The following is a 20,917-nucleotide window of genomic DNA, read 5'->3' as shown; positions in this document are numbered from 1 at the left end:
TGCCTCAGCAACCACCAAAGCCGCATTCCGCTTGGCCTGCCGGTACCTATCAGCTGCCTCCAGAGTCCCACAAGACAAAAGGGTCCTGTAGGACTCCTTCTTCAGCTTGACGGCATCTCTCACCGCCAGTGTCCACCAACAGGTTCGGGGATGGTCAAAGTTATTAAAGAGAAATAGGTCAGTAGATTTGCTTTGGTGAGGGTAGGTGCAATACCAAAAAGGATGGGCAGCCCGTGTTACTTGAACACTTGGAAGACTCTTGAATTCTAACACACTCTGCATTTTGTATGTTTCCTATCTATCAGGGAGGCCTCTTACACCATACAGACTCCATAATACACTCTGAACCTTAGGGATTAAGTTTCACCAACCATGAGGAACCCACATGTTTGGTTCCTCTTTAAATATCTGCTTGGTAGACCCATACAAACCAGGATAAAAAGTATATCAGATAAGGTAGTTAATGTATTTAAATACATTCTTGCTTATCATGGCACCAGGGAATCTCCAAGTGTCACATGTTGGTCAGAAATGAAAACAAGGCTCTCACTGTACTTTGCACATGTGACATTACTACTATTGCTACTATTAATTATCTCATCAATTGATGGACACTTCTGGCTAGGGAAAGCAAACCAGAAGTAGATTGATCTTTGAGGATTTTTTTGTACTTGCCTTTTGTTTTAGTCCAGTTGTAGACTTGGCCAGCTTGTCCAGTTGGACCTGCCTGCTGTCCATCTCCCTTCATGAGTCGGAATCCCTTGCCTCCAGCTCGACTGTTATCATTGGGTGGAAGAATGTATTTGGGAAGGGCCTTGTAAAACCATGCACCTGAGCGCTTCCACACCTGTTGAAGCATAATGAGATCATGAGTCCAGGGGAAACCAAAAGTCAATAATTTAGGAAGAACAAACAGATCAAAGAATATCTCCTTAGCAAACATGCCAAACAAGGGTGTGAGGCCTCCAGAAATAGCCACAAAGCAGGCCAGAACCTTCACTGGTATACCAGGATATAGCCTCACCTACAGGCACTCAGTAACCAGCTACCACCTGTAGGCTTCAGCAGGACCCAAAAATGGGAAGCTGGCTTAAAAGGTTCAAAATCTGAAGAAAATCCCAAAATATATCAAAATGTCTCACAAGGGCAAGAGAAACTGTGAAACTCAGACTTGTAGAGACACGTCTTAGAAAGAATCTATTTATTGAACAGCACAAAAATATCAAAACAGCAAAGATAAGGCAAAAAGGATTTATCTAACGTCTCAAATTACAATTTGAAAGTAAAATCCAAACACAGAGACAAAATAAATCTAATAAACCAAAAAACAACAGTAAACTCTGCAAAACTCCACAATCGACTTCTGGATTTCTCATTCTGACTGCAATTTATAGACAGGGGCAGGATCCAGCAGCAGTGACATAAGGGTGGCCCTACCATCTGGGGTTCCATCCACTAAAGCACAAGGAAGGACACCACTTTAAAGAAACAGTACCTAATTAACAAATAATAAAGAAAACTAACATAAATGATATAAAACATGAATAATAATAAGTCAAGCATAACAAAACAACCATTGTAAGAGCCAGTCTTAGAAAGTTAATGCTTTAAGTTAAATTCATATAGTGTTTTACTGACTTCTAGAGTAGAACAGAATATATTTTTCTTTCATAGCTGTTAGAATATGGTATAGTCTTTGACCCCCTGTGAATTAATATGAGATAGAACTTTCTTGCTATAACTAAATACAGTGTGTTAATTGAGTCCGTTGTTGTTTAGAACAGGTCCCATTGCTAGCATGGACTAAAAGACCCATTTTCAGCCTGAAAATGGGATAAGCATACAGTTTTCTATCTGTTTAGAAATGGTTCAACTGTATGAGAGAATTTAAAGAAACAAACAAGATATAAGCCTTAAATATAACTTTTCTTTTCTTGCAATACCAATATTTTCTTTACTTTTGTGTGAACTGTTTTACTTTGAATTTTTACTAAAGTTTTTAAAACTAAGATATTTTGTCTGTGGAATCATTTCAACTCGTCAAGCTTTTGCTAGAATCCCATGAAGTAAACTAGAGCTGCTGAACTTTGGTAATTTTGGTTAAATGCAGCTACAACCAATAAACAGAAATAAATACAGCCAGGCAAACCAAGTCAAGTCATGACACCGCCAATTTTACAATCTTGCATAATTAACCACTTATGCACAGGCAGGGCACCGCCATATTTCAAAGATGTACATGTACAGTATGTGTACATTGAAATAAACCTACAAGTCAATGAAAATGTAAAAATGGTGTTTTTACACATCCAAGGGTTTTTTGATTCAAATAATCATACATTTCCATATTATCTTTTCTCTTTCATTAGTAAAATATGCAATTTGCACACGTCTACGCCAAAGCTAGCAGCTAATCACAGTTGAGTGAATCTGCTTTTATCAAAGATTCCACATATACTTAGACACATCCAGTGAAAGGTTTCTTACTATTAAACAGTTGAAGCTCAATCTATTCCAATAATGCATAGTTGTCCATGACTGGTCACTCATTTCACAGCTGTAAGTAAAATGCAGGAAATACAGTATATTCTGTATGTGAGAGCTCAACCTTATGCACCATTACGCACAGGTGTCTGACAAAGTGCATGGGGACTGTTCTGTTTATGCAAGATAAGACTTGAAGTTGTACTAGGGGAAATGTCTTCCTCTTCCAAAAAAAACATACAGTTGAGGAAGTCCTAGAAAAGTTACATAATGCTATTTAGTGCTGGAGAATAAGATGACATTGAATCAGAGTTTTGACACTATTGAGAAAGATGCATTTGCTAAAGGACTTGATGCTATCCTTCATTTGTAAATACTGCTTATAGCATAACTTTGAAATGTCCTGGGGTCTCATGTATAAACGGTACGTAAACGCACAGAAATGTTGCGTAAGAACGTTTCCACGTTCAAATCACAATGTATGAAACCTAAACTTGGCGTAAAGCCACGCACATTTCCACAATAGCTCATACCCTGGCATACGCAAGTTCTCCGCTCTGTTTTGCAGACTGGCGGTACCCATCGTCAAAGCAGTGCTACTGTTCCTGTGTGGTTACCCTTTCTTTTTTAGATCCACATCCCTGACGCGGCTTTATAAATACACTGAAATTAACCGCATATTGTTTATTAGTTTAATGCATCTGATTGTAATTAACCAGTAACAATATAATGGTCTACAGAATGGTCAAACTATTCTAAATACCATAGCTGCTTTAGCGCTGTTACTCTCACTGCACCTTCTTCCTCTTCTTTCGGCTGCTCCCGTTAGGGGTTGCCACAGCGGATCATCTTTTTTCCATATTAACCTTAACTGCACCACTCAGAGTATTTATATCACTGTATCTGAGTGTGGAATCATAGCTGTACAGCAGCTGATCAGAAAGAGAATTATTGGCATACAGCATCAAGCACACGCTGCCTCAGCCATGCTGCCTATTTGAACTGCTCTCACATGGCAAATGCTTCAGAGCCTTTGCTTCAGAGCCTTTCCTGTATGGACCTCGCAGTTCAGAAACAGTTTCATCCCAAGAAATTATACAGTAAATGCACTCAATCAGTCCATCAAGTGCTCCTTGTAGAATGCTTTGTACTTATAAGTACAATTACCTCACTGTAAACTTGCGATACAGTTATAATATTTCACAACCTGGGCCACTTTATAAAGCGCGTATTTACATATGATGATGATATCATTTTTAGCATGAAATGCAGTAAAATATGTTTATTATATTATACAGATAAAACTTTAACTTCATTTAAATAATCTATATTGTTAATAATTAAACATGTGAGGACACGGTGCCGCAGTGGTAGCGAGGCGCTGGCACTCTGTTCACGGATTGTTCCTGCCTCGTGCTGTATTCTTGCTGGTGCTGGAAGGATAGATGGATAGAATAATTAAACACGTACTACGAAGATATTTCAATGTTCCTTAAAAGTTTTGAAGAATCGGCGTTCTAAGCTTATAGATGGCTTAAAGTCTATTACAGAGCTGATTGTGTGGCGATTGGGTATTTGGAGAAAGAAAAGTAAGGACAGGAATTGGGGGTTAGTACGTTTGAAAGAGACAGTACTGCTACAATAAAGTATTTCATCGAAGGTCGCACATGGAGCAGCAAGCATCTAACATGAGACATGAACAATCACTGCGCCACCGTGTTCCCATGTTTAATAACATGCTATAATCATTCCTATAATCATGAAAATGATATCACATATACATCTCCGTATTTTAATTATTCAGAGAGCTGTAATATTATGAATGTAAAGGATTCTGTGTCCTGTCGGAGGAAGAGAAAGCCCGGAAGCACGTAGGGATTCACACACATAGAGCACATAGAAGATCAAATACAAAACAAAGCATTTAACGTGCTATTTTAGTTACGATGGGATTTGAGAAACTAAACATTAAACGATTTTAAGATTAAGTTTATGATGTTCTACTTTAATAACAAAATAAACTATGTGATTAAAGTGCAAATTTAGAAATTAAAGTTGACATTTCAAGCTTTTTTCCCACTGTGTGCATATTTTTTTTTTCTCTGTACCCTAATAAGCTTTCATATGACACCCAGACAGTGGGCTACGACTCATCTTTTCACGGCGACTTTGATATCTGACAACTTCTTTTTTATTTCAGGCACTGTGAGACTTTGTGAACTTGAGCTTTCGAGTTTCTCTGACACGCTATGTCACTCAATCAACTTCCTTTTGTTGTTTTGTATCACTGTTTAAACCAACAAATAGTACGTTTTTCCTTGCCTGCACTTGGTATTCACTGAAATCCTTCTATTTTCCCTTGTACTTTTGCCATTGTCTTTTCACAGAAGGCTGATCTTAAGGGCTATTTATATTGATTTGCATATTCAAAGAGGCGTAATTCTGGGAGGAGTTCGGGTGGGACAGCAGGCACGTGCACATACGTTACTTTTCACACGGATTTATGGAGCAGAAGAACGTGGAAGTTGGCGTTCGCACAGATTTATACATCTGGATTTTTTTGTGCATAAGCACATTTCTGCTTTTGTGCTTACGTCATGTTATAATGCGGATTCTACGCACGCCGTTATGCATGAGGCCCCTGGTGTGTAGTTTTGCAGTTGAAGTGTCATGAGATCAATTATCATATATGGATGCTGTTTGCTGCATGTTCTCCTGTGGTTAAGTTTTGAGCACTGCCACTTTCAACATAAAGTACTGGCAACGTTTCTAAGCGTACCTGTGAAGCACTGTTATGCTATACTGGCTTCCAGTTTCACGTGGGCAACCACACCCCAATACCTGATTGAAGGTCTAAATCACACCTGCAACACCACATCACCGCTCACAGTTTCACATGGGGAACCACCTCTAACCCCCCGATCAAATGTCACTGTTCCACTCCAATGTCAGTTTTCGACTTGCATGCCAAAAATGTGCTGTTTATGTTGACTGGACACACAATAGGTATTCATCTCAAGACATACAACAAGTAGAGCAACAAACATTTCCATGAATAACTTAAAAGTGGTGGAGCGGTTTCCTAAAAGATGCTAGTGACTTTAATGATGATTCGACAAATAAAAGCAGTTGGACCTTGCCAGGCACCAGCACTTTTCTAAATCCTCTAAAACTTTGAAAATCTACCTTATAAGACAGCTATGATAAACCCTTGAAGCTGTCCTACTTTCAATTCTCTTAGCATAGTTTTGTTAATGCTCTAGAGGTATTGCATAAAAACAAATCTGCTCCAACTTTTGTGTCTGCAGGTTTGTTTTTCCTCCATACAGTTCTTGTCTATTATTATTATCTACTATTTGTAGATGTCTCTCAACTTCAGTTTTGTTGGAAGGTTTGTTTTCTAAATGTAGTGAGGATATCAAGTCAGGGTATATAGTGCCTGTGACTGATGTCATCAATATCTCAACTAAAAGCTACAGTGCACCCGGAAAGCATTCACAGCCCATCACTTTTTCCACATTTTGTTATGTTACAGCCTTATTCCAAAATGGATTAAATTCTTTTTTTTTTCTTAGAATTCTACACACAACACCCCACAATGACAACGTGAAAAATATTTACTTGAGATTTTTGCAAATTTTTTAAAAATAAAAAAATTGAGAAATCACAAGTATTCACAGCCTTTGCCATGAAGCTCAAAATTAAGCTCAGGTGCATCCTGTTTACCCTGATCATCCTTGAGATGTTTCTGCAGCTTAATTGGAGTCCACCTGTGGTAAATTCAGTTGGTTGGACATGATTTAGAAAGGCACACACCTGTCTATATAAGGTCCCACAGTTGACAGTTCATATCAGAGCACGAACCTAGCATGAAGTCAAAGGAATTGTCTGTAGACCTCCAAGACAGGATTGTCTCGAGGCACAAATCTGGGGACGGTTACAGAAAAATTTCTGCTGCTTTGAAGGTCCCAATGAGCACAGTGGCCTCCATCATCCGTAAGTGGAAGAAGTTCGAAACCACCAGGACTCTTCCTAGAGCTGGCCGGCCATCTAAACTGAGCGACTGGGGGAGAAGGGGCTTAGTCAGGGAAGTGACCAAAAACCGGATGGTCATTCTGTCAGAGCTCCAGAGGTCCTCTGTGGAGAGAGGAGAACCTTCCAGAAGGACAACCATCTCTGCAGCAATCCACTAATCAGGCCTATATGGTAGAGTGGCCAGACGGAAGCCACTCCTTAGTAAAAGGCACATGGCAGCCCGCCTGGAGTTTGCCAAAAGGCACCTGAAGGACTCTCAGACCATGAGAAAGAAAATTCCCTGTCTGATGAGATAAAGATTGAACTCTTTGGTGTGAATGCCAGGCGTCACGTTTGGAGGAAACCAGGCACCGCTCATCACCAGGCCAATACCATCACTACAGTGAAGCATGGTGGTAGCAGCATCATGCTGTGGGGATGTTTTTCAGTGGCAGGAACTGGGAGACTAGTCAGGATAAAGGGAAAGATGACTGCAGCAATGTACAGAGACATCCTGGATGAAAACCTGCTCCAGAGCGCTCTTGACCTCAGACTGAGGCAACAGTTCATCTTTCAGCAGGACAACGAACCCTAAGCACACAGCCAAGATATCAAAGGAGTGGCTTCAGGACAACTCTGTGAATGTCCTTGAATGGCCCAGCCAGAGCCCAGACTTGAATCCGATTGAACATCTCTGGAGAGATCTTAAAATGGCTGTGCACTGACGCTTCCCATCCAACCTGATGGAGCTTGAGAGGTGCTGCAAAGAGGAATGGGCGAAACTGGCCAAGGATAGGTGTGCCAAGCTTGTGGCATCATGTTCAAAAAGACTTGAGGCTGTAATTGCTGCCAAAGGTGCATCGACAAAGTATTGAGCAAAGGCTATAAATACTTATGTACATGTGATTTCTCAGTTTTTTTATTTTTAATAAATTTGCAAAAACCTCAAGTAAACTTTTTTCACGTTTCATTATGGGGTGTTGTGTGTAGAATTCTGAGGAAAAAAATGAATTTAATCCATTTTGGAATAAGGCTGTAACATAACAAAATGTGGAAAAAGTGATGCGTTGTGAATACTTTCCGGATGCACTGTAGTTGTTGAGCTTAAGTTTGTTGAGATTTATTGGTGGTACTAAGTCAATCCTATAAAAATCACATGGTTGACAAGTTATTATTGAAATAATTTCTGAAGTAGAATAATAGGCTTAGTCTTCTTTTACTAATCAGACCACCCCTGAGCTTAATATTGATTTAGTTGAGAGGTAACTCCCTACTGGTGCATGGCTTATGCTCAGATTTATAGTATGAAAGGAAGAGTGCCACCGGGTGTGCTACTTGTTTAATGTAATTTCATTTCATGCTCTCAAGCTTTATCACCACTCCATTAGAATTCTACCTGACAACATACCAAGCCAAAGTAGTCCAGTACATTGCCACAGAGTCCGGAGACCTACTCCAATATTATTGGGGACAAGGCAAGAAGCAAGCCACGTTCAGACACTGTGCATTTGGGGTATAGCTATTATTTAGCTTTGCTTGCATTGGTTCAGTTTTAAAATGTAATCTTCAGTTGATTGCTGAGAATTGGGACTGGGGAATACTTTTTACTGATTCTACTTTAATATCTGTTAATTCAGCTGTTACATTTCATTCTGAAGTGTTTATGCTGACTATATAAATGAAACATTGTACTGCTGCTCATTAAACATCTATGCTCTATTTGTTCAGCACATTATTGTTAGAAGTGAGTTGTCTAACATTTCATTTTAAATTGCTTAAGCTATTAAGCACTTCAAAAGCAGAACAAACAGAAAAACTGAGAATTTATATTCTGCAAAAGGAATTACAGGTTAACTCACTGCAACTAATGTTGGAAGAAAGAAAGAAAAAATGCACTGGCTGGTGATCTTATTACAAAGTTGGATGTACTTAATGTTACTGCCTTACTAGCCCAGAGACCCAGAAATGATTCCAAGCCCTGCTATAGCTATATGGATTTCCATGATGTCTCTTTATTTGTGTTGTTGAACTGGTGGCTCTGAATTAGCCTTTTATGAGACAGACTGGCATCCCTTCCAGTGGTCATTCCCACCTAATGCCAATTGAATAGCTCCAGCTGCCTACTATCTATTCATGGAAGAAGGTGGAATGAATGTGGCTAAATTGTTCCCTTTCTTCAACAACAGAAGATTCTTTTCTTACTAAACTAAATTCTAAACTTATGGGGTAATTTTTTTAGGGATAAATTAATGCATGTCACTTTTTCAGTGGGTTCAAGATGGAACTCAGAATCCATTAGATAAGAGCCCCATCAGGACACTTTAGAGGAGCAATAAAAGGCTGAGAAAAGAAGATGACAGCTGCACTCACAATATACCAAGGCTGTCCAACCCAAGCCAACTATACTCTTTCTTTATCTCAAACAGTTCACTCCTTTAACACTCACCCGCTTTATCTCACAGATGTCACTCTCTCTATCAGGGTATTTGCTATTCCACAACTTGTCTTTGAATCGCTTTTCATTTCAAAAGTAGTATTATTAAAGTGAACTCTGATGTGATGTGCTGTCACAAAAAAGCAAACAAACAAAATGCATTCATTTTGCATTCATCTTACTATCCCTTATTAAACCAGCTTAATCCAGTTGTGGACTATGGGAACCACATCGTATTCCAGCAGCATAAGCGAGGACCAGCCACGATATGAGAATCAATAGAAAAATACACAAATCATAAAATAATCTGTAAAAATAACCTATAAAAATTTTAGAATATATCAAATTATTTACTTATATTATGAGAAAAGTCTTTTCATTTTTAACATACAGTGGAACCTCGGTTCACCGAAGCAATTTCCCCCATAGGATTGTATGTAAATACAATTAATCCATTCTAGACCATACGAACTGTATGTAAATATATATTTTTTTTTAGTTTTTAAGCACAAATATAGTTAATTAAACCATAGAATGCACAGCGTAATAGTAAACTAAATGTAAAAACATTGAATAACACTGAGAAAACCTTGAACAACAGAGAAAACTAACACTGCAATAGTTCGCGCTATAGCGCTACCAACCGCTGGCTAAAAAACACTTTTTTTTTGTAGTGAGTTTTAAGCACAGGGAAAAAAATGAACATTTGAAAAAATTCGTAATTTAATAAACCACCAAGAAAAGTAACATTGCAACAATGCACGCTATGAACCAATCGCTGTAAACAGAAATGAAAACAAAATCAAGCCCAGTGCATTCTTTAACTGCCTTCCTACCTTATTAGTCCAGCCCTCTCTCTCGTGCGCTGCCTGTGTGTGTGTGTCTATCTCTCGCTGCCTGTGTGTGTGTGTGTCTGTCTCTCGCTGCCTGTGTGTGTGTGTGTGTGTGTGTGTGTGTTGTGCTGTCTCGCTCTCTCTCTCTTGCTCGCTGCACAGGAAATGCACAGGGAGAGACTGAACATGTACGAACCGAAAGGGAAACTGGCTTGTTCGTATACCGAGTGTGTGGTCATGAACCGAGGCAAAAGTTTGGTAAACTTTTTGATCGTAAACCGATTTTTTTTTTTTTGTTCTTTATTTCGCCTTATACAATTTCTTGTATTAGGAATTTGGTAGTTTTCGTATACCCCTTGGGGTCAGAGCGCAGGGTCAGCCATTGTACAGCGCCCCTGGAGCAATTACAGGTTAAGGGCCTTGCTCAAGGGCCCAGCAGAGTAGGATCTCTTTTGGCAGTGACGGGGATTCAAACCGGCAACCTTCGGGATACCAGCACAGATCCTTAGCCTCAGAGCCACCACTCCGCCCCAATACGTGTACAGAGACGTTTGTGAACCGAGGTTCCACTGTACATTATATTTTGTGTTCTTTCACAACCTCTATGCATTATCAGGTAAATCTAAAAGTTACATACAATGTACAATGAAAAACTATTCACTCCCTTTGAAGTTTTCACATTTGTTTATACAGCATTGAATTACAGTGGATGTAATTTGACTTTTTTGACACTGATCAAACAGAAAACTGAAAATGAAAACAGATATCTGCAAAGTGGTCTAAATTAATAGCAAATATAAAACACAATAATTGATTTCATAATCATAAGTATTCATTCTCTTTAATATTACACCTCTAAATCATCACTGGTGCAGCCAAATGATTTAAGAAGTCACATAATTACTTCAATTTAGATTACCTGACTAGAGTTAAGGGGTTACAATTTATTGTAGTATAAGTGTACCTTATCTGTAAACTCCAACTTGTGGTGAGTCAGAATGATAGCCTAACTTACACAATGAAGATTCCATGCAGCTCTGTGAAAAGGTGTTTGAAAAGCACACGTCTGGGGATGAACACAGGAAAATATCCAAGTCAGTGAATATCCCTTGGAGTCAACTTAAATCAGTCATTAAGAAATGGAACACGTATGGTACAGCTGTAAATCTGCCTAGAGTAGGCCATCCACAAAAACTGAGTGATCATACAAGAAGAGACTACACCAAGAGACTACAGTTCTGCAGGATTTACAAGATACAATGGCTCAGAATGGAGAGACTGTGGTTACAAACACTGTTGCCTGTGTGCCCCATCAGGGAGAGTGCCAAAGAGAAAGCCACTGTTAAAAAACATGCATAACATCTCGGCTAGAGTTTACTAGAAGGTGCATAGGAGACCCTGAAGTCAGCTGGGAGATTGTTCTTTGGTCTGATGAGGCCAAAATTGAGCTTTTTAGCCATCAGACTACATAGCATGTTTGGTGAAAACCAAACACTGCACATAATTAAAAAGACACCATCCCCACTGTGAAGCATGGTGGTGCCAGCATCATGCTGTGGTGATGCTCCTCTGCAGCAAGCCCAGGAAGGCTTGAATAGGTGAATACTTATGTGATCAATTTATTTGTGTGTTAATTTAGACCACTTTGCAGAGATCTGTTTTCAGTTTCACATTAAAGAGTCTTTTTCTGCTGATTGGTGTCAAAAAAGTCAAATTAAATCCACTGTGATTCAATAATGTATAACTATAACCTATGAAACCTTCCAAGGTGGGTAGGGACTGTAGGAGACGACGCTACACAGAGAATGTGGGGGCTGACAAAGTAGCAGATCAGCTGACATCACCTAGAAATGCACCACTCACATTGGTCAGAGATGGGCTCTGTGCGGTTGACAGGTGTAGCTCTCCAGTTAGCTCACTCCACAAATCACTCACCTGTGAACTAGAAGATGTGAGTTCACAACTCATTACCAGCAGATCACAACAATGCAACTGTTCAAACTTAAATTTTGTGGTGCGAGCCCACAGTAAGTCAGTCACTGTATTAATGGTAAAATCTATTCTTGCATTTTGCATTGAGAATTGTTGCGGCTCTCTGAGCCTGCATTTGGTGAGGAACGTTTTGCAGGAACAAAGCATTTTTTACTATTGTATTGTATTTCTGAGGTGGCAATGATAGATTATCTATTTAGCTCTGTGAACAGGATGTGTTGTAGTTACCTAATTTTTTGACACCCGTTGCATGTCCAACCTACCTGATGGAAGGGGGTCTCTGAATTGCCCTTCCCAAGATTTCTTCCATTTTTTTTCTACAAGATTTTTTTTTTCTTAGAGAGTGAAGGCTTGGGGACTGTTAAAACCCATTGAGGCATTTTGAACTATACAAGAAATAAGTTGTTGTTGTTGTTATAAATCTTCCTCAAAGTGATAGATTAAGAGAGCTCTGCCATGGTGAAAACATTCATCATCAAACAGCTACAAAGTAATTATTTGGGGTAGAACCACAATCCCAGGACACAGAAGGTCAGTAACATAAGCAGCATGTGCCAAATTCATTTTCAACATAAATAAATAAATGCTGTTTATGTAACAATAATGACTCTATATAATTTGTACATCATGGTAAAATCTCTTGCGAATATCCTGCAAAGCATTTAATATGTGATATATTTTCAGTAAATTACAAGATGGAATCATATGAATTATAATAAAATTTAAATATGCAAGGGCTGCAAAAGTAGACTTGGCACAGATGTTAGTGTTGCTACCTTATAAATTCAGAAAAAGACATTCCTTATTTGTTTGTGTCAATTATTTATATACTAGCTGTGTAAGCCCATGCTGTAAAAATCCTGGGGTCCTAGACACTATTGAAATCGCCAGAAAAAAATTGAGATGTAGAGATGTCAGGTAATTGAAAGGAACTACTCTGGGTGTCTCTCTTCTAGGAAGTTTTGTTTTGCTGACGTGCTCACCCTCACTTGTGTATTAGCGGCTGGAGGAAAAGTAAAAGGGATACCGTTTTGCCGATGTGCTCACCTTGCTTCTGTATTAGTGGCTAAGTGAGTGACTTTTTCTTCTGAGGTTTCGTTTTGCCAACATGTTTGCCTCGCTTGTGTATCTTCAGAGGTGGAGCCCTTACCCTGACTCCCCCTCTCACTTCCGGGCCGGACAGACAGACACATGCACTTCCATACATAGACATTTATATACTGTATAAGATATTTTCAGGTATTCTTATCTTCTTTTCCTCTGTCTGACATGTGCTCCTAAAATGCTTTGAATGTCAGTTCTAGTTTCAAGAAGAGTGCAGGTCCAAGCAAAAATGAATAAACACTGCTTGCCATGAACTGCTTAAGTTGCGCTAGCCAGGATATCCACTGTGGTTCAGAACCACAGACTGTGCATGATTAACATCTTTTTTAACATTTGGCCTGGTTTTTCATGCTGTCTTTATATCTATTGGTGTGTATTATAATTAACCCAACAGGATCAGAAAGGTTTAAAAGGTGAACTTATCCCCCAAATGAGTTTCTGAGAACCGATTTTAAGGGTACTTATTTAGTGTTCTACCATACATTGAAAGAGATCCCTAGGATGACCTCCATATTAAAAGGCACTAAACTAAGGAAATGTTGATAGATTTATTGGAAAAGGTCACAGCCTTGAATAGCTGCCTGTAGTCCAGCAATGGGTAAAATGACAAGGCAGGCACAAAATAAACACAAATCCTTTAACTACTTGATTCACCCAGCAAAGCCCCAGGTCAGAAAGAGAGAGACATGGGAAAAATTTACCCACAGCACACAAATAAGCATTACCTAAGAAAAATAAATATATTAATTGAAAACACAAACCACTGTCCCTGAAGCCATACTAAATATAATAAAGAACGAAGAGAGTAGGAGTTCAGCTTAAAAAATCCACACTTTGAAGCCAAGACTCCTACAAATATGACAAAGGGGAGGTATGAAACCCTGCTGGCTGGACTCCATTCAAGCCAATATGTTTTATAATATGTTCAAATTAGACAGGAAATATAAATAACATTTAAGGTGTTTCTCACAAGGTTTCCAGGCAAGAGCAAGATTGAAAAATGCATAAAAGTGATAATTCTGAAACTCATTTCCCCTATTGGCACTGTCATTGGGGCACCTGGAAATGGAGGTGAGGGACTGAAAGTCAGCCAGACCACAGTGTAATGTGCACAATTTTTAAGCTGTTGTATAAAGCTTGAGGATCTCTGCTTATAAATGCTTTGATTCTCATTTGAATATATTCTAATAGTTGATGCTGTGATACCTTTACAAGTCTAAATTGGTAAGGTTTGTCAATGTTGTGAATTTTGCCAGTTCAGTTTCTTACAGTTTACTGACTCATTAGTGTTTATAATCAACTTTCTTTTTTAATGATACTAGGGGCTTTGCCCCCTGCTCGCTTCACTTGCCAACCCCCTTAGGCCGGGCGCTACGTGCTAACCTCTTTGTGGTTCTGCCACTCGCGTATGGGGATGCGGATGTACAATTTAAACAGATTGTTATTTTCATGGGAATTGTTACATATGCATAATAGAACTCTATTTTACATTACAGTGAGTAATTAAATTATTTAAAAAACAGTAAAATGTAATAATTTGAAAGTAAATTCTGTTTCATGTTGCGTTAGAGTTATTCATTGCATAATATGATTTTGTTCTGTTTGGCTTTGAAATTAACACACAAATACTTTTTAAACTTGCACTTTTACTGTAAAACTTCAGTAGAAACAATTTTTTGAATTAAATTTTCGTCAATATCGCATTGTATTTTGATTTTGTGCTTGGACTTTCAATGTGGGCGGCACGGTGGCGCAGTGGGTAGTGCTGCTGTCTCGCAGTTAGGAGACCTGGGTTCACTTCCCGGGTCCTCCCTGTGTGGAGTTTGCATGTTCTCCCCGTGTCTGCGTGGGTTTCCTCCGGGTACTCCGGTTTCCTCCCACAGTTCAAAGACATGCAGGTTAGGTGTATTGGCGATCCTAAATTGTCCCGTTTGTGTACTTGGTATGTGGGTGAGTGTGTGTGTGCGTGCTCTACAGTGGGCTGGCACCCTGCCCAGGGTTTGTTTCCTGCCTTGCGCCCTGTGTTGGCTGGGATTGGCCCCAGCAGACCCCCGTGACCCTGTAGTTAGGATATAGCAGGTTGGATAATGGATGGATGGATGGATTGACTTTCATCGTGACAATCCAACATATAACTGCCCGTGATTGAATTTCATTTCTTTCTCTCTATTAAATAAAACAACTTTTTCGAATGTTTGGCACTGAGATTTGTTGTCTTTGCAAAAGATATTCTAACGGGAAACCATTAACATTTTAATACGAATGGCATATCAAGATCTCCTTTGTTGTCTAATGTTATCCTATGAAGATGTACTGCATTACTTTTCTTGGGTACATCCTTCTTTCTACAGTAATTTGTGTGGAGGAAAACTGGACGGTGTTAAAGTTTGTAGATAATTTAAGTTGATTTTTTCATCTTCCGCCTGATCACCACCAATTGTTTCAGCATAGTCTATTGATATGCATTTAATCAATTTGCTGTGTAACCGATCAACATTTTTGGCGTTGATTCGTTTGAATTCATCGTTTCTCAGTGCTAGGATTGCCCTGTAATCATTTTTACTGTTGATAACCCTTCGTAATGAAATTCTTCAATAAGATTTGGACATAATATGTCTTCTTTAATTGGGAACTTAAAGTGAGGAAAACGTTAAAATTTATAAGAGCTGAGAGAACAAGAACTGTGTCTTTCAAAAGCATTCACATGAATGAGAGGTGAGAGTACTGTATCCATGGTTGAATATGGTTGAGAGGAGGGCGGGACTTGAAAAAATCTCATGGCCAAAAGTCTCGTCTCGTGGGACTTGAAAAAATCTCTTCAAAAGAGTCTTGTCTTATCACAGGATTTTTTTTATATAATAGAGAGACATAATGTAAATTTCCAAGTTTTTTCTTGGATATTTGTACGCAGTATTCTGAATGCATAGTTTCATTTTATTAAATAAAAATACAAATCAGCTCTTGATGTTCTCTTTACTATTGTTTTTACGCTTCCATTTTCTGACACTATGATAAAAACCCGAAATTGGAAATCGCAGTATAGTAAGCCCTTGTGAATCGCAAATTTATGATTCATGGATCTGCCTATTCATGGATTTTTCATCAATAATTAAACTGAAATTATTTTGAGAGTTTTGTGACCTACTTTGGAAAATGGCAGACGATGCAGTAGTAGTGCTACTTAAATGGCGATAGAAAAGGGGGAGGCCTCCTTAAATGCTTGTTTTGGATGTAGCTGCAGAACATGGCTAATTATTCATACACTATGCTGCCAGCGCACAGGGATCAGTGTTATATATCTGGTGGCAATAGTTATAATATTTTCATTATGGTCAGCTAAAGCATCCCTCAAATGAAAATGCTGCAAGTTTATTTATTTATTTTTTTAAATTGCATTCAGGATGGAAGACTGGAATACTGATTGGATTGTGACATCTTGTATGCCTGAGGCAGATTGGTAACGAAAGTTCTGCACATGACTGATACAACTCTGTGATGTCATGCTGGCTTTGCAAAGCATGGAGCGCTTGGAAAAAAGTGCTTATCTAAGTTGGCCACACAGTGAATTTCCAGGAAAATATTTGGTGAATAAGGTTACCGATGAAAACAATATATTTGCTGCCAAAAAGACTTTGGCAGATTTCACTGATTACCACTGATGACCATATTAAACTTAAAGATACACAACCTTCACAACTGGCTTTGAGTTATTTTCCTCTTCTTTGACCAGAAGTCATATGTAATTTGATTTTTCTGCTTTTTTGATCCAAATTCACATGTAACAGGAAATTTTAGTTGTGCTGTTGGCAACTAAGCACAGCAACTGTAAATAATAAAAATGGAGGCACCCATGGTAAACAAGAAAGGTGTTTTGAAATAAAATTAAAATAATGCTACCAAATACCAAGCATATTAAATATTACTCTAAAATCACAAAGAAGTATCCCACACAGTACTCAGAGCCCTAGTGAAAAGTGGTATTGAAAATTAAAATTATGGTTCTTAAATGAGGTCATGTAATGTAAAGTGCCAATCTATAGCCCAGGATAGAAAATCCATTTAAGCTACTTTTCCAGAATCATACATAATCCAAAATCTGGCAGGCACTCAAATGGGTGTTTTTTTTTTTTAAAAGTCCTATAAAACACTTCAGAACACACAGAAGTATTCTGCTCCAAATATCCCTCTCTTATGCCATGTGAATGGGGGATTAGAAATACTTTAGTAGCAACATTACACATGCATATGTTAAAGTGTTAAAAGTATTACAGATTACAAGTTCATAATAAGAATTATAAGATTATTTTCTGTTTAGCTGATTATTTATTTAATCTTGTATTTCTGTGCCAGCTGCTAGTCTAAAATACTTGATTGAGGAAGTAATTGCAAAGGAACTTTTTCATTTGCTATACAAGGCAGATTTGCAAAGAGTGGCTTTGTGTTTTGCTGCTTCAGATAAACAAGCAAACTTAAGTATTAGACATAGTGAAATAGCAACTTTCTGCACCTTCTGTACTTCAGGAATACATTTGTAAAAAGCAAGGCCCTTGAGCTGCTGGATACTTTTACGTTGTGAACATGTGTTGATGTAGTCTGTCAAAATGAGAATGGACATAGAAGAGTAAGGGGTGTTCACCTTGTGGCCTAACAAGTTACATGTCAGCAGCTTTAAGCAGTAGAAAAGGATGAGAAAGAAGGAAGACCAGAAGACCCATTAAATGAGATGTCTGGGCTCAAGACCAGACCATTGCAAACTGGGTGATTTGGTCAGGCCTGACTGTGAAAGGTTGTATGTTGTGATCACCACACTTATTTGCTTTGCTTCTTGAATAATAAGAATGTTACAATTATAATGAAAAAATAAATAACTATACACCAGTAAGCTTAATGTGTATCAAGGGTAAATTAATGGAAGGAATTATTAAGGAAAAAGATTGAGCAGCACAGAGTTTTGGTGAACAGTCAACATGAACTCATATGGGGGAGGTCATGTTTCACTAAATTCTATGAGGAAGCAACAAATGGTACTATTAGGCGAAGTGTATATGGTATTATTTATCTTGATCTTTAAAAATAATTTGATAAGGTCTCATATAAGAGGTTAAAAGAATTGTGAGCTCAGAGCATTGCATGTAGATGAGCACAAAATCAGCTAAAACACAGGAAGCAAAGAAATCTTATCAGAATGAGGTAATGTTAAGAGTGGTCAGAGCTGGGGCCACTGCTATCTATATCTATATATACATATATAAAATCCAACGTCTGTCTGTTTGTTTGTATGTCTGTCCGCTTTTCATGAGAGAACTACTTAACAGATTTAGATCAGGTTTTTTTCTATAATTTGCTTGATCATTCCAGTTGATTTTGCGACTTCTGTCAGCACGCTAAGTATCATAGTTTGCTTGTGGCACCGATTTATTTGTGTGAATCCAAAAGAGAAGCAGCAGACCAAGGGCAGAGGGGCCAGGGCCCTCCTCAATCACACACCAGCATCTGTTCAAGTCGCTCTACCTCTCACCACGCTTTGGAGCATACCTTGCCTCCACTTAGCTAGTGATACCTGTTTGTTCAACAGACATTATCATCTAGAGATTGTTAAGGAGTAATGTTTGACGTTTTTAAGAGAGAGAGATCAGAGCTACATGTGTTTTAGAGAGTACCTGCTGATTGTCAGAGATATCAAGGCCATGTGCTTTTCTCCCCACACAGGGGACGCTCTCCCATCAGACCTGAACATAATCAAATACAGTGCCAACGTCTATTGATTTTTAAAGTTTGTCCTGTTTCACTACTGCAGGGGCGCAGCTGCAGGGAACAGCTAGTTTGTAATATATAAAAGATATAAATAGGAATATATGCAACAAGTTGGTTAAGCCTGCATATAATACTAAGCTAGGCAGAATGGCAGATAATCTAGAATCATCCAAATCATACTGTGGGACTTGGACAGAAACAGGCTTGTGCAGATTTGTATGAGATGAAATGTATTTTAAGTAATTGAAAAATTTTACATGCAGGAACAAAAACGTCAGATTTGAATTAACAATGGGAGGTTTGAAATTTGAAGGAACACCTTATGAGAAGGACCTAAGAGTCATATTGCACTTATCACTATCTACATCCCAGATGGTGTATTGAAGTCATTAAAATGCTTAAAGAATGTTAGGTTATATAGCATGATGTGTAGAGTACAAGTCAAAGAAGGTTATGCTTAAGCTTTATAAAACACTAGTGAGGCTTCCCCTGGCGTACTGCATGCAGTTTTGTTTTCCAAGCTACAAAAAAGACATAGCAGCCCTAGAAAGTACAGAAAATAGCAACTAGACTGGTCCCAGGACTGCAGGGTATGAGTTGTGAATAAAGATTAAAGAAGTTGAACATTTTCCGTTTAAGCAAATTGAGATTAAGAGATGACATGACATGATTTAAGTTTTTAAAATTATGAAAGAAATTAGTAGAGTGGATCCAGGCTGTTACTTTAAAATGAGTTCAACAAGAACATGGGGGCAGAGTTGGAAACATGTTAAAAGTACATTTCACAGAAATGTTTGAGTGTTTTCTCCCCACAGATAATCACATACACAAATAATAAATTAACCAGTAGTGTGGTAAAGTGTAGAACCATAGGGACTCTCAAATTCTGACTTGTTATTGTTTTGGAGAAGTTAAGTGGATAGGGTTGATGAGTTTTGCTGGGTTGAATGGCCTGTTCTTGTTAAACTTTTTCTACTGTTTTACATTTGAGCTTCCTCCTCTTCTTATGTTTTTGCTTCATCTTGCTTCTAGGGGTCCAGAGAATGGAGGGGTGGGGACACTCCCTAAATAGGAAAATGGAATGCAGTAATGGTCACCTCTGAGTAAAGTCAGGCCGTAGTCCCAGGTGCAAGAAGATTGCAGCTGCGGGCTGTGTTTTCCCAGATGGGCAAAATCAATGTTAGGTTGTGTAGGACTACATAAAATCTTTCCACAATGAAGCGTCATAACAGTGCTCAGTGCACTGAAGTAAGAGACTCTACTCAACTTCATTCTGGTCAAATGTTGAATTGTGGAGGGCAACAAAAAATTATTTGCTGCCAGGAAATGGGATCTTCTACACAGTTAGCCAATAAAAAAAACAGAAAAAGCAAGTGAAATTTCTTCCTGTGGATTCTTCCTGATATATCATCATTTTTTCACTTTCTTTATTTTGTCCTCCCCAACAGTGTATTACTTTAAAGTCCACTGCTTTAAAGCTTTTGCTGAATATCTTTTCTTTTTGTCAATTTTTATAATTTTATTTTCAGCACTATACAGGGTGAGACGGTGAGAGCCATGTTCCACTGTAGCTGTCTTGTCTAGGAAGCAGGCGTCAGCACAGAAAAGCCTGTGTTAACAGAGAGAGTCATGCTTGCCGGCCAAATGCATATTCACTCAAGTTTCATACCCTGCTTCCAAAAAACAGTGTGTTTCCATGGAAACACCATGGGAGAGTTTCATGAGCTACTTATCTCCTGTATTCTTTTCCTTCAGACCACTGATATAAATTTAGATTGTAGCCTTTGACATGATATTCTACATATATTGCCAGATTTTCCTGAAGTTGCAGAAACAAAACAATAATACTGTGACACCATCCAGAGGGCATGCAAGCTCAAGACTAAAATCTCCTTTAAAGTGCACCTCTTACCAAGAACAGTATACAAAGGCAACTCTACACTCACAAGCTCTGTTAAAGAGACTCCTCTCTCACTGACCATGGGTTATAAGTGAAAGATTAAAAATTTCAGTCCCCATTAGTAAAACTGTAAGATGACCACTACCTCCATGTTCACTGTCAGCTGGCCATAGGAGGAAGAGTAATAAGTCACAATCACCCTCTATTAACATGTTATATTAGAACATTAGAACAATCTAGATGAGAAAAGGCCAAAGCTCACCAGTCCTATCCACTTAATTCTTCTAAAATAACATGAAGTCTAGTTTTGAAAGTCTCTAAAGTCCTACTGTCTACCACACAATTTGGTAGCTTATTCCAAGTGTCTATGGTTCTCACTGTATAGAAAAACTTCCTGATCTA

At 38.5% G+C, this 20,917-nt stretch overlaps 1 protein-coding gene across 1 annotated transcript in view; it reads right to left on the bottom strand.

Moving 5' to 3' along the window:
• Positions 1-592: 592 nt before the first annotated feature.
• Positions 593-20,917, bottom strand: part of LOC114655850 (rab effector Noc2-like) — a 175,021-nt gene continuing 154,696 nt past the window's right edge. The window contains exon 6 of the mRNA XM_051931247.1: positions 593-847. Coding sequence (XP_051787207.1) covers positions 593-847 — 255 coding nt within the window. The remainder of the gene's footprint in view (positions 848-20,917) is intronic.

This window comes from Erpetoichthys calabaricus, chromosome 8, assembly GCF_900747795.2.
Source record: "Erpetoichthys calabaricus chromosome 8, fErpCal1.3, whole genome shotgun sequence".
NCBI lineage: Eukaryota > Metazoa > Chordata > Cladistia > Polypteriformes > Polypteridae > Erpetoichthys > Erpetoichthys calabaricus.
This window is presented reverse-complemented; position numbering and strand designations above follow the sequence as displayed.